This window comes from Branchiostoma belcheri, unplaced genomic scaffold (genome assembly GCF_001625305.1).
Source record: "Branchiostoma belcheri isolate BF01 breed outbred unplaced genomic scaffold, Haploidv18h27 scaffold25, whole genome shotgun sequence".
Classification (NCBI taxonomy): domain Eukaryota; kingdom Metazoa; phylum Chordata; class Leptocardii; order Amphioxiformes; family Branchiostomatidae; genus Branchiostoma; species Branchiostoma belcheri.
Window position 1 is genome coordinate 2,798,524 of NW_017803854.1, and position 15,109 is coordinate 2,813,632.

A 15,109-nucleotide genomic window follows, 5' to 3' on the forward strand; every position below is an offset into this window, starting at 1 on the left:
AACCAGCATGTTCTCCAGTCTTTTAACCAGTCTTCTTTGTTTTGTTTCTTATCATGGACTTATCACCCCAGCTTGTTCTAACTTCAAATTCAATGGATGTTGATTTCATCCTTCATACATGTACTGTATTGTATTTGTGTGTAGTTTGATACACCTGAAAATATTCTCATGTTTGCAGATTTTTGTAGTCTGCGTTAAAAGTTAGTAGGGGTCTCAGTTCATTTCACAAGACTTTTGGTGTTGGCCTTCTCAGTACTATTGAGGATGCTTAATAGTAATTTTCTTCTCAATTTTCCTATAAAAAAGTCATGTATGTTGTACAAAATGAAGCATGTTGAAAATCTCTTGTTGTTGTCCCAAATCCTGAAAGTTTTCAGTCTTTGCTAATTAACTTTCAGGCTTGCTCATCCTGTAAATTTGTATATCCTTGTGCAGTCAATGTTAACATTGTCAGTTGTTGCATGATCCATCCCCCTGCAGTCTTCATTTTACTTTCCACACTCAGTCTGGCATTGTCTGGTTGCAGTCTGTGGTGTCTGTTCTCATACGTTGTGCATACTGCTGCTTGTCTTGTGCACTGAGTCCAGTGTTGTGCTGCAGAATTCTGAAACTTGGCATTCAAAGATGCACAGATAGTACTAGTGCCTTTTGATGGCTTGCTTATTTCAAGGGTTATTTGACTGTGTTGATGATCCCACCCCTGTGAATGACACAGAGGTGCACTGTCAATGAAGTGCAGGTCCTTTATATTACAAGTACTGAAAAGTAACAGCAAAGTTGATTTTGTTGAAGGTAAAAAGGAATATACCAGACTGAAACTACCAAAAGTCATCAAGAGGCATTGTCTGTGTTACTTATGACTTCAAAGGTCATTTGAGTACTAGAGCTTGTTGTACGTTAATATTATTAATCTATAGACATGCATGAATGGAGTGTTGAATTTTTATAGGACTGCTTTTTGGGGATCTGGCTGTTTCCTGATTTTGCTAACGTTTAAAGCATGACAGCAGGCTGAATATTAAGTTGGGGTTTAGCAAAATTTTGCTGTGGCCACACCGATACTTTTACTTGGTTCACAGATTTCGGGTCACTGATTTTTTTGAAAGTATAAACTGCCATAAAGTATTAATAACGGAGATTTCCCTTTATGTATGAAAAAAGAACTTTTATTCTCATTTCCCTTTGTTATGTTTAACTTGATTCTTCTAAACCTCCTGTAACTGAATGATTCCAATTCAAATTTTGAGTCACACAATTTCATTTTTAAGGCATTTTAGGTGATTATAGGAAAAACTAATTTTGAGATTTCTCCTTAAGCTTGTGTCCCCTTCATTCTCTAACACTGTTTTATCCCCATGAAACGAAATCTGGGAAGCGAGTGACTGCATGGGTGTGGCGTAACCTGCAGTGTGTTTGATGTTGTGTATTGTGTTTCCTAGTGCCTTTTGTCAAGTCGGTTGGCATGACAGGCATAACCGCTGTGTCAGACATACAGCAAACAGTCACACAGACTGTGTGGGGCAATGGTAAATAGTTTACATCAGTGTGACATACAGGCTCACTTGTATGATAATATACAGTTGTGTGTACTATATGGATCGACTGTCCACGTCGTTGTGGTAGATTAGCACGTCGGCAGAACATACTGCACCTACAAAAGCCGTAATGTATTGTGCACAGCACTTTGGCAAAATGTCTCATATAAGGTCGTATCTGCACATATAAGGTTAACATCCTGTCTATAGTTTCCAAATGTTATGCAGGAAAAGATATTTTCTGCAACAGGCAAAATTCTGAAAAAAATCTGACAAGAATTGTGAAAAACCCAGGTTTTGTGTAGGTGCAGTACGTTCTGCCAACGTGTTAAGTAGATTGTAGAGGCTGTGTTGAACGTCGTTCCTGTGTAACGATCCTCACCTCACCTGAGTAATGCAAGAGTCACTGTCAGCATCAGACTCTGAGCATGCAAGGTTTGGAATGCACTCAGTCAAGAAGCCATTGGCTATACTATGGAATGGTTCTACGTGTGTGTATTTATACACCAAATGCATGTCCTACATTGACTGGCATGTTGTTGTACCTGATGAGATGGCCTGGAGCCAAGATTGTTCTTTGAAAGAAAATTGGCAAATAAATTGCATGTTGTTGAGAAAAGGTATTTTAAGTCACTACAACTTAAGCTTTGATTATGTCGAGGAAAAAAACACATGGAGCATACAGTTGTTCACCTTTACTTATGGTTAATTCAGTTAGCATGAAATTCCTGGCAGTTTCATATGTTTCAAATTTCAATCTTGGCTCCAAACATAAGATATCATACATAAACGGCAGCTTGTTTTCATCATCATCATCCTGTCTGGCACAAGTGTTTATTGTCATGGCAACCGGTTTGACGGCCGTGCGTTTCAGGAAAGGAGCGTTCCCAGCTGTGGGAGAACATGCAGTTCTGGGAGGACGGCTTCCTGGACCTGGTGGCACAGGAGAGGGAGCTGGTGGGCATGGACCAGGCACCAGCTGACATGATTGACAGGTCAGTATATGAGATCTTCTTTAGTTTGCGTATCAAATTTTATTTGGTGGAAGACTCATGACACATGGGAAGGGGGATCATGTAAGGGGTGCTCGCTTTGAATTGGTTCTGTAAAATTTTTTGGTGACATAACATGTGTTTTGCGGAGATTGACATTCTAGACAGACACCTGTGGCTAACATTAGCATACATGTAGTTGATAGAACTGGTAGTACAGTTGTACAACTACTACAGGTACAATGTTTAAGCTGCAGATACGACTAGCTGGCACAACTGAAAAAGATAAAAGCTGCTTAAGTCAGCTCATATTATATTAAGATGTTTCAGCCATTGGTCATCCTGAATTCAAGTTCGATTTTGTAACTTCATTTCAGCATTTGAACTGAGGGTTAGGCAACTGAATTTGCCTAACCCCATAACCAATAGATAATTGGTAGTCAAATGACAACTTCCTTGTGCTTATTTATAAGGTTAACAGTTATTCAATACCTTCATGCATATCTCCTCAGGTACAAGGCCATGAGTGCTGAGGACAGAAAACGTCTGGAGGAAGATGAGGACAAACTCCTGTCAACCCAGTTGTTCAACCTGGTGGCCTACATGGTCTCCATGCAGGTCTGTATCACAGATCTTCACTGTCCCTGGTGCTGAAAACACTATCCCTGTCCCTAGTGCTGAAAACACCATCCCTGCCCTTGGTGCTGAAAACTATCCCTGCCCTTCCCTGTCCTTGGTGCTGAAAACACTATCACTATCCCTGTCCCTGGTACTGAAAACACTATCCCTGTCCCTGGTGCTGAAAACACTATCACTATCCCTGTCCCTGGAACTGAAAACACTATCCCTGGTACTGAAAACACTATCATTGTCCTTGGTGCTGAAAACACTATCATTGTCCTTGGTGCTGAAAACATTGTCCCTGCCCTTGGTGCTGAAAACACAATCCCTGTCCCTGGTACTGAAAACACTATCCCTGTCCTTGGTGCTGAAAACACTTAAGTTATTACCTGGATGTCTAATCTTCATTATAAACCATCTGTTGTTCAGGTGAGTAAGAACGAGTGTCGCAGGAAGGTGAGGAGGCTGCTGGGAAAGTCTCACATCGGGCTGCTGTACAGTCAGGACATCATGGACGTGTTGGACCAGATCAACAACCTGGTGAGGGGAAAGCACTGTTTGCTTGCTGTGCAGATGAAAGTCTTAGAAGTTTAGATGGTCTGAAAGTTCATCTGTGTTGGTAGTAATGTTTTAAGTTAAAATTAAGATATTTTTCCAACACAAGATAATTGTTCTCACTTAGAGCTTTCAACCAGTCACTTTGGTCTTTGTCAATAGAGTGACCCAGTGACACTTTGTATTTGTATGAGCAAACTGCAAAGCACAGGGCATAGAAATTTTGTGATCATAAAAACTTTTTACCTTCAGCCTGCTAAGGAAGCTGTTTGATACCAATTTTATATTTTCCTGGGTTAGACATCAGGAAGAAGGTTAAGTATACATTAATGATATATATGCGTTTATTTTCATTACAGCACGGAAATGACATTGACCTGAAGCCCTACAGCAGCAGATACATGAGGAAACAGACGTTTGTGGTCCATGCAGGCACAGACACACGGGGAGACCTACTCTTCATGGAGGTAAGGATCTTAAGTGTTTTTATATGTGTATGCTATGCCTGTGTGCTCTCAATATAGCGAGAGAAGGCTTTAAATGTAAAAAAAGTCAGAACATCTCTCCTTCACTGTCTACATGTGTGTTGATGCCTAAAATTGTTTATGGCATGATGAATATAGAGCTTTTTTGACAGAGGAAACTTTAGCTGGTATGTCAGGGCAAATTAAAGTTAAGATATCACAGACTCATCTTCACTAGGTGTGTGATGATGCCATGAATTGTTCATGGCATTCCACAGGAAGAATAGCAACTTTATATGTATGACAAGTGTGGATCCGAATAAACTCAAACACAGACTCATGTAGAGCTTTTTTGAGGAAACTGTGCAAAAGTTAACCTAAGATATCTCGGACTCTTTTTCACTAGGTGTGTGATGATGCGATTGTGCTGAGGACTGGGAATGGACAGATCCAGGAGAGGTGGTGGTACGAGAAACTCATCAACATGACCTACTGCCCCAAGACCAAGGTGCTGTGTCTCTGGAGGAAGAAGGACAACCAGACACAGCTCAACAAGTTCTACACCAAGAAGGTTTGTCACACAATCCTGGCAGTTTTTAATTTTATGCTGCAATATGTTTAAACTAACAACGGGGAATAGACCTGAGCCAGCTTACAGATGTGCCCTATGTGGCAGAGACTGTCATCTTCATCATAACTATTCTGCCATAGCTGAAGCTGTAGGGATGTTAACAATTATTATTTTGCCATGGTCAATATTGACTGAAGGAGGCGATATTCATAATATTATGGTCAATCAGCAATATTTGCCTTCTAGAGGAAAGGTAGCCATACAGGACTTGTGCAATACGACAAAAAGAGTGTATTGAATACCCTCCTCCCCCTTCTGCCCACAGTGCAAGGAGCTTTACTTCTGTGTGAAGGACAGTATGGAGAAGGCTGCTGCCAAGCAGAATGGGAAGAAGCCAGGTAAGGATCTGTTCTTTATGTTCCCTTCTTGATTATCCTTTCCTTTCCTTACATTTACACGCACTATATGGATCATGTGTAACTACACATGAATTGTGAGACCTGCTGTTAATTCCAGAAATGTGACTAAGGCCACACCAATTTAATTTGTTGGTTCTCGGATTCGCCTCTTCATTTTTTTTCTGATTTGAAAAAAAAATAAAAAAGATTCTGGTTCTGAATCAACTCAAAAATGCTCATATTTTGCCGCCAACAGTTGAGGAAATTCCTTTTCTTCCTAGTTGTTACAGTTTTTTCCATCTATCAATGCAGTGGTTTGATTAAAAGTTCAAAATTTATGCTTTAAATTTCAACCCAGCCTTTTTTGTTGACTTCATGGCTCATATTGTAGCATTTGGGGCTATAAGAGGATGCCTAGACCTGTTTTTATTTTTATTTTTTTTTCGCCCTGTCGCTTCATATTTTTTCTGAAAAAATCCAAGAACCAACAAATTAAATTGGTGTGGCCTAAGCAGAAAATGAAAATGTATCAAGGAATTCTGGCCTTCTTGTAACATAGTACATGACTTGTATCTGACGTAATTTAACATTTGGAGATCGACTAAAATTTTGAAAGTCAACAATGTAATTATTGTTGACTTTCAAAATCAGCCATGCTGCCTGAAAGTCAAAGTAAATTATTACTGCTGTCATTTGCCAATATACAATGTATGAAGTAGATGCAAACAAAAAAATAATGTAGTTACTGTTAGTTCTTTTCATTCGTTTTCCATTTTAGGTAACTGCATGCAATCCATTTTCAGAACACAATTTTGACCTGTACATTCTCTAAAGTTTCATCCACACTCACACTCCTTCATGAATGAGATTTCATAACCTCAACTTTAATCAGTACCTAGACAAATCTCCCATACTAGCCCCATCCAAATTGAATATAACTGTTGAAAGTAATTCTCTTACGAATTTAAGTGTGCCTACTACTATATGTAAATTTAAAGTAGTCTAAATCTGTCCAGGACACTAACAATCACGGGGTAACATGGAAACTATCAGGAGGGTGGCTAATTGTAATACTCACTCAGGTACTAACAGTTTCATCAGTAATTTGGAGACATTTGCACAAACAAAAACGAGAACAGTTGAGCAGATAACAAAATGAATAGTAGTAACCTTACCTATCTCCTTGCACTTATAAACCTGAAACCCTTCGGTGTCTTTCTGACTAATCCACTAAATCTGTAACAGTTCTTGAGAGGAGAAATAACTTCACTCCATTCATTGTTTCTTGCCTCAAATTGGACACAACTTGGGTAAGTGTTACATGACTTCTGGAACAACAGAAGGTGACACTGCAGCAGTTAGATTTTTTTAAATTTAGGACAAAAAATATGCCCAAAAGGTGACACAGTGGCTATAAATCTGGAAAAACAGTCTAAATCCTGAAAGAAACTTGATAATCTAGAATATGGGTTATCTATAGCATGATCATGATGGAAATTACAATAGGTGGCATTGGCAAGTCCCATGAGACTAGGTCTAGTTCTGCAGAATTGAGCATTTGACTGCCGAATTCTGCAACCCATAATGCAGAATTTGATATTTGCGCAATTAAAGAAGGACCTTTAATCTAGTATAATCTGAAACTGCATTTAGCAAAATTAATGCAGAAAATCAGCCTTGTTTTTGATTGACTACTGGGAAAAAGACAATGAGTGACTGACCAACAAACTTGGCATGTTTAGGGTACAGCCTTCTATCCAGGCTGATAGGAGAGCTACCCATGGAAGATGTACATGGAAGGAACAAGGATGGTCAGTTACAGCTCACAGCAGTTAATTTGTAACCTGGTGGTGGGCTCATTCCTAATGGGAACAAGGGGACTTTGCTTCAAAACAGCAACTAAAAGTCAGAGTTCTGCATAGCAGATACATTTTTATACTCAGATAACTTACTAAAGACTTTGCAGGGATCCTTAAAGTGGTTTTGCGGTGGTAATAGGGTGCTTGTTGTTGCCCTTATGATCATGACAGATGGTCATCAAAAAGTTGGCTTTTAATGTTAACAGTCAAGTGGTTGTGAATCAAGAACTTCAATGCTATTCAGTCATCCACCAACCAGATGAGGTTCTTCATCAGAATAATTGGATGGTACACAACAAGACTTACCTTGCTATCAGACACCTTCCTCACAATATCCGACATGCATGTTCTACCGACCTGATGAAGTTGTTTTGGGAAACTCTTGGTGCAGGTCCAGAGCTGGGAGGAGAGTTTCCTATCCAGGACATGCAGACGGGGGAGGGGGGCCTCCTACAAGTCACGCTCGAGGGAATCAACCTCAAGTTCATTCACACCCAGGTGCGTTCAATGCTGTCTTACAATCCTACCTAGTGTTAGCAAGGCGTATGAAGAGAAATTATTGTGCTGTTAACTTTTCACTGATGTGACTAATTAGTAATGATATAGCAAGTCATGTAGATACATTATGATATATAGATATATAATTATCAGAATGTGTGTTTGAAAATTGAATTACAAGGATATCAGGTATTAATTAGCAAAAAATGTTGTAATAAACATGACGTATGTTTTAGATTTTGGTTGCTTTACTCATTACAAGCTGATGATTGTGAGCCATTGGTGTTGTGTGTTTGCCTTGATGCATTGTTCCTGTGCAGCAGCAAGATGAGGCATTCTGTTTATTTTGTGTATAATTGCTACATGTAATCCAACTGAACTGCAAAAAGAGTGGAAAAAATTAAGTGCTTTATGCACCCTACCTGTTAAATTGTTGGTAATACCAGTCTAGTTTCTTATTTTTTGTCTTAATTGTCAGTTCATCCAAAATTCTTCAACTTGTTGTTACTTTACAATTACCACACTTTTGAAGTTTAGTTGGAATTACAGTGTATATACACCTAGGTGACAATGAAACTTACATGTACTTCAATCATAACAGGAAGAGATTATATAATGAAGAGAAGTGCGAGATAGGCAGACCTATACCCTAGTGTACTGCAAATATTCCAGGAAAACCTATAAAATCAACACGAACATTTGGAGCTGTTATACCATCAACATGTTATGAACGAAAATTTGTTGCAAGCATTTTGAACAAGCCAGGCAAAATTACTGACCATTTTGCAAAGAGTTTGAAGCTATTGAATGATTGTGTAGATTTGTGTTTTTACCTATTTTTACACTCATCTGGACTAGAGGGACTCAGTGAAATGTTGAAGAGCTTTACCCTTCTAGCTTCACCTTATTTCTGCTGTCTGCTAAGTTCTAAGGGACTGCATTTCTCTGCACTTCCACCAGATATTCGTTGCCCAAAACTGGAGGGTACATAGAAAGGTCTGTAGTCGGTACCTAGTGTCATGACATGTGTTGGCAAAGAGGGGTACATGGTGGCTGGATTGCACTTGAAGCCTACGAAGTGAAGTTGGTACCAGTCGCCAAAACTGCTCAACCGACTGGCTCTAAATGATTTAAAACAGTTGATATGCAGGGTTATAAGGAGGTTCAGATTGTCTCATGGCATGATATGCAGACAACAACAATTTTTAGGGCTTACACAAAATCTGATTTATAAACTTAGAAAATTGTGCAATTACAATGCCAATTTCCTTGAATATATACAGTAACTTAATAATAGCTTAAGAGGTATATGGAGGAAAAACTGTTAGTCCTGAATCAATTAGTGCTCTTAATCATGATGAGTGATTTTAGTTTGAAAAGTTTTTTTTTGGGTACTGTTTTTGAAAAAGCAGAGGATATGTCATGAATCATAGATCAAACAAATTTAGTCAAATTCTGGGCTCTTAATCATTTCCATGCACCAGTAGAAAAAAAAGGTAGATATCATGCCGTGAAGTGACAGTCTGTCCTCCTGAGTGAGTTTCCTGTGCTCTAAATAAAACGCTGCCCTCCTCCTTGTTCCCTTGCAATAACGAGGGAAGGGCCGTTCAGCTGTTAAGGTAAGAGTGGATCAGCAGTTTTTCCATCGTAATTGTCAAGCAGGAAGCGAACCAGACATTTTTTTCCTGAAGGTTCAACCTCTTCACTCAAAATTTTAGTTTTTGTGTCTCTTTTTTTGCAACATATCTGTACAGGGCTAGATGATTGAAGTGACAATTTTTTTGTCAATAACCTAAAATGAATAGAATAATGACTAAGAAAATTGTGCAAGATGAGAAATTATTCAATTAATAGAAATAATTCAAATATTTTGTGTCAAGAAAGTGTGATCCCAAATGTATACTGTGCCTGTATACTACTGTGTGGTGCCATATGACTACTAGACTTTTATTCTGAATGGTAACTTAATCTTGGACTTCTTTGGATACTTGTAGTACAAGTGACATACAGGATGTCATTGATACATTTCCCTATCTCCATTTACCCTTCTATGCCAGAATGGTTTGATGCAAACACTGGGGTTCAAAATTCATGTGCAAAAGATCCACAGGACTGTTGTGACATTTACTACATATATGTGCCTCTATCAAGAAATCATGTATCACTGTGTAGGGATTGAAAGGAAACACCAAATATAAGATTTGACACATCTTATCTGTTTAATATGATAGACTAAATGTATGTCATTCAAATTTCTGGATAACTTTTGATTACAAGCACCACTCAATTCGTTTCAAGACTGTATGTTGTGTACAATTTACAAAATAGTGTGAAACAGCGCCAAATATTGTTTTCATTGCCAAATTTCACATTTCTTTCATCGCATTCAGTGTGTTGCAATTGCAAGTTTTAGGACAGAATTTGTCAAGAATTGAAATTTGGTAATGCTGGCCATTGGAAGCATTTCGTTTTCTGTATTTCTTAACACGTTAAGAGTCAGTTTGCCAACATTCTAACTGGAAGGAATTTTGAGCCCTGGTGTTGTTACTTGTTCTGCATGAGTTGTGAGCATCATTGAATAACTGTTTCCTTTTCCATGTTTTTCTCCCACATGCTTGCTTAGTACATTTTACAACAATCGATTCCATTGCAGCCTGTGTGTACCAGACATCACCTTTCAAACACACTGTAAAAACTAGATTGTGGAAATTATCCCCATTGTTATGTTACAGCTATACAATTATTCCTAGCCCCTCTCATTTTGATACTGATGCTTGTCGTCAAAAGCTGTCTCAGTGTAATCAAGAAATTTAAGCAACAGAACTTGATGATGCAGGCAGATTGCTTCCTGTATACATACAGCACTGCTGAAAGTAAAAGCAATGTAGAAAAGCCAAAAATGGTCCAAAACGAGCAAGAAGTTTCTTCAATGTTTTCAAGATAAGAAAGGCTGATGTCTGGTGTCACACCGTTGTGGGTGTCCTCCTGCAGTCTGCTTGTGACCGTGGCTTCTCCTCAGGTCTCCTGGGTTCTCATCTCTGCTTTTCTCTCTCGCTCTTTCTCTCTCTTTCTCTCACTCACTCACTCTGTTTCTTCCACCTTTCATGGCTCATCCTGACACTTCCATCCACAACAACTGAGTTGACACGATACTGTAACGGATTTTACCTTGTTCAGTGCTTGATATACCAAGACTTATGATCTTGTTCAGATCAGACCAATCAGGCTGCATGTATCAAACTGCAGAAATCTACATTGTAGTGGCTTAAGGGCTGATTTATATTTTGAATTAGAGCAATACTAGAGCTATGATTATGTCTAGTTCTCCTGAACTTGGTGCAGTGGGTATGACATAGTCTTACTGTTTTGCTTGTTTGCATTCTAAAAAAAAATCTGAAGTTTCAGAAAATGCAGACTTTCTGAATGAAAATTAATTTGTTTTATCTACCTTACGGAAGACAGTAATTATATATAATTGCATGGAAATAACCAGTAGTATGTCATTTTGATATGGTGCATTATTGACCAAAAGAATGTACAGAATAGAAAGATAAGGGCTTTTGACTCATCTTTAAAGCAACATTTCAAGGAGTCATGGTTTAACAAACCTGACTGTATACAGTTAAATTGTAGCAAAATGTTGCTACATGTACATATTAAATGTTGCCTGCATGTTGCCAGCCTGAAAGGCCACATTTCACACAGGACATGCTTCACCTGTGCCAAACCTTGTGAGATGGTGTTCGTATGTCATCGCCGCATCCCCTCACCGTACCGCACTGTACGAACAGCCCAAGGGTCTGCATGAGGTTATTTTCCCCACAAACTCAAGAAAACCCCATAGATTTGAGCACAAATTTCAGGTTGTGGTAAAACCCCATGCAGACCCGCTGTGCTGGGTTAGCGTTGTGAAGTCCCCCTCCACCACCCTCCCTGCAGACCCTAACCTCTTTCTCCTTTCTCTCCCAACATGCTTCTATAGGAGCTGGAGGTATACTGTACATTCCGTGCCATCATGCTTACAGTGTCAGTAGGACTGGGTTCGTCAGGGCTAGAAATCTAAATAGCAATAGCAAGAACCTAGTATACACGTGGGAAATTTGGAAAAAAAAACACACTAGTAGGTGAGGAAGGTTGGGTAAAAAGACATTTACGTGACTGTATAAAAGACGTGAATGAAATAGTCACTATTTCTGAACAAAACAAAACAAAACATAATCCACAGGCACCACCACCACTACAAAAAAAAAAAACTTGTTGAATTCGTAAAATTTATTATTCAGCGTTTAAGAGGTGGGGTGGGGGTGTTGCCAATGAATCTCCAGGTGCATTTTGTTTCTGTTTAACCCTCCACTGAGACATTGCATGTAGATAGATGAAACTCTTACTGATGCTGGTTCCTAGCGTCAAACCTGCCTGTGCCGTAAAAAATTGGTTTCTGATACTGAAAATTACAGTATAGTTTTCTTTTAAAAAGTTTAAGAAAATTAGAATACATTTTGATTAGACATTAGAATGTGGATTGTCCAGCCCTGACAAGCTCATACAAGTGGAGTGAACCTGCTTCCTTGCATTGCTTAACACAGAATAGTTCCTTGTACATTCACTTAACATCAGCTTTAGTTAAATGTACTTCAATATCTCCTCTAGCATGTGATCTCTATCTAACAGGGTTTGGCATGCTCATATTAAGTTTTGAAGTGATAATGTTATGTGTGATTGCATTGTGTGTGTAGTGTATAATCCGTCTTAACCAACGCACCTTTTTTTCTTTCTCGTGTAGAGCGTTTTCACTCACTTTCTGTATCCATGAAGAAGACAAGTGCTGACCGCCATACCGGTGTCCCAATTTGCATGTCAATGGATTGCTTGCATCTCAAGTGCACACGGCATTTTAATTTGTGTTCTGTCATCAAGTTTTAGAGTTGTAAAATTCTATTTTCGTGGTGTTGTCTTCTTTGAGCTGTTGACAAAAATTATGTCTAAGATTTTATTTGAGAGGGTAAGAAGACCCTTAAATGCTTGAGCACTGATATGCTAATAGGGACACCAAAATGGCGGCAGACACAGTGATGATGTCACATGGAAACGCTTCATAGTTGTGTGGACCATAGTGTTGCTTTGCCTCTCTCAATATGATAGTGACTATTTGCATGTGCATTGTGTTTCTATCCTCATATTTTACATAATAAATTTATTTAATGTATAGACTATAGAATGACAATTTTGTGTGTAATTTTTATATTCAGTAGAAAAAATTAAATCTTCAGATGATCAACAAATATTCAAATTTTTGTAAAAAAAAAACAGCTTTAAGATTTATATTCATTTGGTATTATGGTCTACATCTTCAATTAGTCATGATATGACCGTAAGTTCATTCCCAAGTTGAAATTCTGAAACTTGAAAGAGGGTAGGATTGGGATTTCTTACACACAACCAGTACTTCTCTCACTGCACCTTGCTTACATTTACATATCAGACACCTTTCTCAGAACTCCTGACTGGAGTACTCTACTGCTTCTTATAAGTCATGTATAAAGCTCTGATGAAGGCCTTCATCACAGCTTTATACATGACTTATAAGAAGCAGTAGAGTACTAGGTGTCTGATAGATATTGAAATGTAAGCTAGGTGAGAGAAGTTTTAGTTGTGTAGAAGAACATCCCAATATCCTAGTATGTTGTCAGCCAGACGAAATTACAAAATTATTTTTTGTTAAAATTGGGTAGTTTTCCTGACCAGATCCTAACTGCGTTCTCCCCTCCCTTCCAGGCCTTCATTGAACTGAAGGACATCCGGAAGTGCAACACAGAGAAGGGCGTGTTTGTTCTTGAACAGTTTGGTGAGTAACAACACAGTTGTCACTCTGGTGTGCACTCTGTTCTAGCTCTGGTCACTTCCCTTCTAGTAGCCAAACATTCCAGAGGTGCCAGGCTAGCCATTTGCAAATGCAATCTTCCTAAGTTCTCTCTCTTGCTTCTTCTGTATCTTCTAAGGTTAGGCTTACACAAAAAGAGTAAGAATTTTCTGCAGGATTCAGGAAGCAAAAAGTGTGAGAAAGACTATATTTTCATTGGCTTATGTGAAGAAAATGTTTAGTACTAATTAGTTCACAAGTACAAGTACTAAGTAATTAGTTCTCAATGCTCTTACATACACGTACATACTGCTTACACACATTAAGGATACACCCTACCTTCTTTACATCTACCATTTTGTTATGTCCTTGCTATGTTTTCTTGTACCTTACAGATTCCCAGACAAGACAAGTCACCGTTAGAAAATACAAATCCGCAATGGTACGTACTGCAACATTATTAACTGACTTTGGACTCAGCACTGAGCAACTCCCGTCGTGCCTATACACACATTAGCACTTTTTAAGTTTTGTTTGTAAAAATTATTCAGTCAATAAACTAAAATTATACCTACACCTCTTCCCCTTTTTAGGCCAAGGAGATAAAACAGGCAGTGGGAAGCATTACCAGTTACATGTATGTGGACCAAAAAAATCTACTAACCTAACATTCAACTCAAAAGTTTGCTGGCTAGCTTTCAGCTCAGGCTGTATGTGGTACAGGCTGTCTCAAAATTAAAAATCTTTTGCAAATGACATTGCACTCATTGTAAAGATTGAAAAAAATAATTTTGGGACAGCCCTTACCACAAGGACCTCTTTTTGACCACCATATCAGCAACCATTGCTGGCTGAAGGTCCCAAAGTGGGCAAAAATCAAACACACTAAGAAGAAAAACAGCTAGATAGTTAAGTCTTATTTGTGGTGCATCATCATGGTTTTGGAAACTTTAAGGCTTTTCAGAAGTACCTGGTTTTGGTGCTGGGAGTTGCTCACTGCTGGTAGTAGGGTCCATGGTGTTCCAACTTTGAAACATTCATGCTTTAATACACCAATTACAAAAGCTAAGAAAATAGTTTGACTGGACCAAAAAATCTACTAACTAAAGACAACATTGCTAAATAAACTTTCTGTATCTGTTTCTGTATAGCCGCTATAACTGCCATTCGGCATAACACACCACTTTCAGTGTACGAAAGATCTGAACAGAAATATGCCTATAGCGCTCTTCTTGACTTCAACAATCTACTTTGCAATGGTGTCCTCAGCCAATTTTCTTTTTTCGTAGGATTTTCTCTTCCACTTACTATAAGAATATTTGAGCTTCCAAAATAATAAAATAATCAGATTTGACTTCAATTGATTAACTATGTTTGTACCTTTCATTTGCAGGCAAATGAAATCTGCTATGCAGTACTCTGTGTGTTCTCCTATGTAGCAGCAGCTAAGAGCCAGGAGAAGAGGGAGCTAGAAGCCAAGTCCCCTGTCAAGTAGACTCAACTCTTTAAACCAACAGAGTAAAGTACGGGTTTTGTTTACAGGCCAACAATTCTTAGACTATAAAAACATTTAGTTCAAACTGAGTCAGATACTGTGGTCTGTACTAGCCAGGGCTAACTGATAATTTTTTGCTTAATGAAATCAACAGTGCAGGAAAACATGTTGATTCCCACCATGAAACTAGTTGTAATACTAGTAGTATTCTGTTGCTGCTTTATTTCACAAATACAGAAAGGACTTTAATATGCTGATAGT

General features: G+C 38.5%; 1 protein-coding gene across 18 annotated transcripts in view; it reads left to right on the forward strand.

Annotated features, from left to right (window-relative positions):
* The window catches only part of LOC109471431 (MAP kinase-activating death domain protein-like), a 47,980-nt gene extending 33,073 nt beyond the window's left edge, over nucleotides 1-14,907 (forward strand). For 12 of the 18 annotated variants that reach the window (XM_019770732.1, XM_019770717.1, XM_019770729.1 and 9 more), the window contains 12 exons: nucleotides 2,410-2,530; nucleotides 3,040-3,145; nucleotides 3,578-3,688; nucleotides 4,063-4,170; nucleotides 4,574-4,738; nucleotides 5,064-5,136; nucleotides 6,879-6,947; nucleotides 7,387-7,493; nucleotides 11,476-11,484; nucleotides 13,269-13,338; nucleotides 13,749-13,795; nucleotides 14,747-14,907. In XM_019770732.1, coding sequence (XP_019626291.1) covers nucleotides 2,410-2,530; nucleotides 3,040-3,145; nucleotides 3,578-3,688; nucleotides 4,063-4,170; nucleotides 4,574-4,738; nucleotides 5,064-5,136; nucleotides 6,879-6,947; nucleotides 7,387-7,493; nucleotides 11,476-11,484; nucleotides 13,269-13,338; nucleotides 13,749-13,795; nucleotides 14,747-14,848 — 1,088 coding nt within the window. In that variant the 3' untranslated portion in view covers nucleotides 14,849-14,907. Of the gene's footprint in view, nucleotides 1-1,439; nucleotides 1,550-2,409; nucleotides 2,531-3,039; nucleotides 3,146-3,577; nucleotides 3,689-4,062; nucleotides 4,171-4,573; nucleotides 4,739-5,063; nucleotides 5,137-6,878; nucleotides 6,948-7,386; nucleotides 7,494-11,475; nucleotides 11,485-13,268; nucleotides 13,339-13,748; nucleotides 13,796-14,746 lie in introns of those variants that run through there. The other 6 variants (XM_019770726.1, XM_019770730.1, XM_019770728.1 and 3 more) reach the window with 4 other exon arrangements.
* Nucleotides 14,908-15,109: the final 202 nt, after the last annotated feature.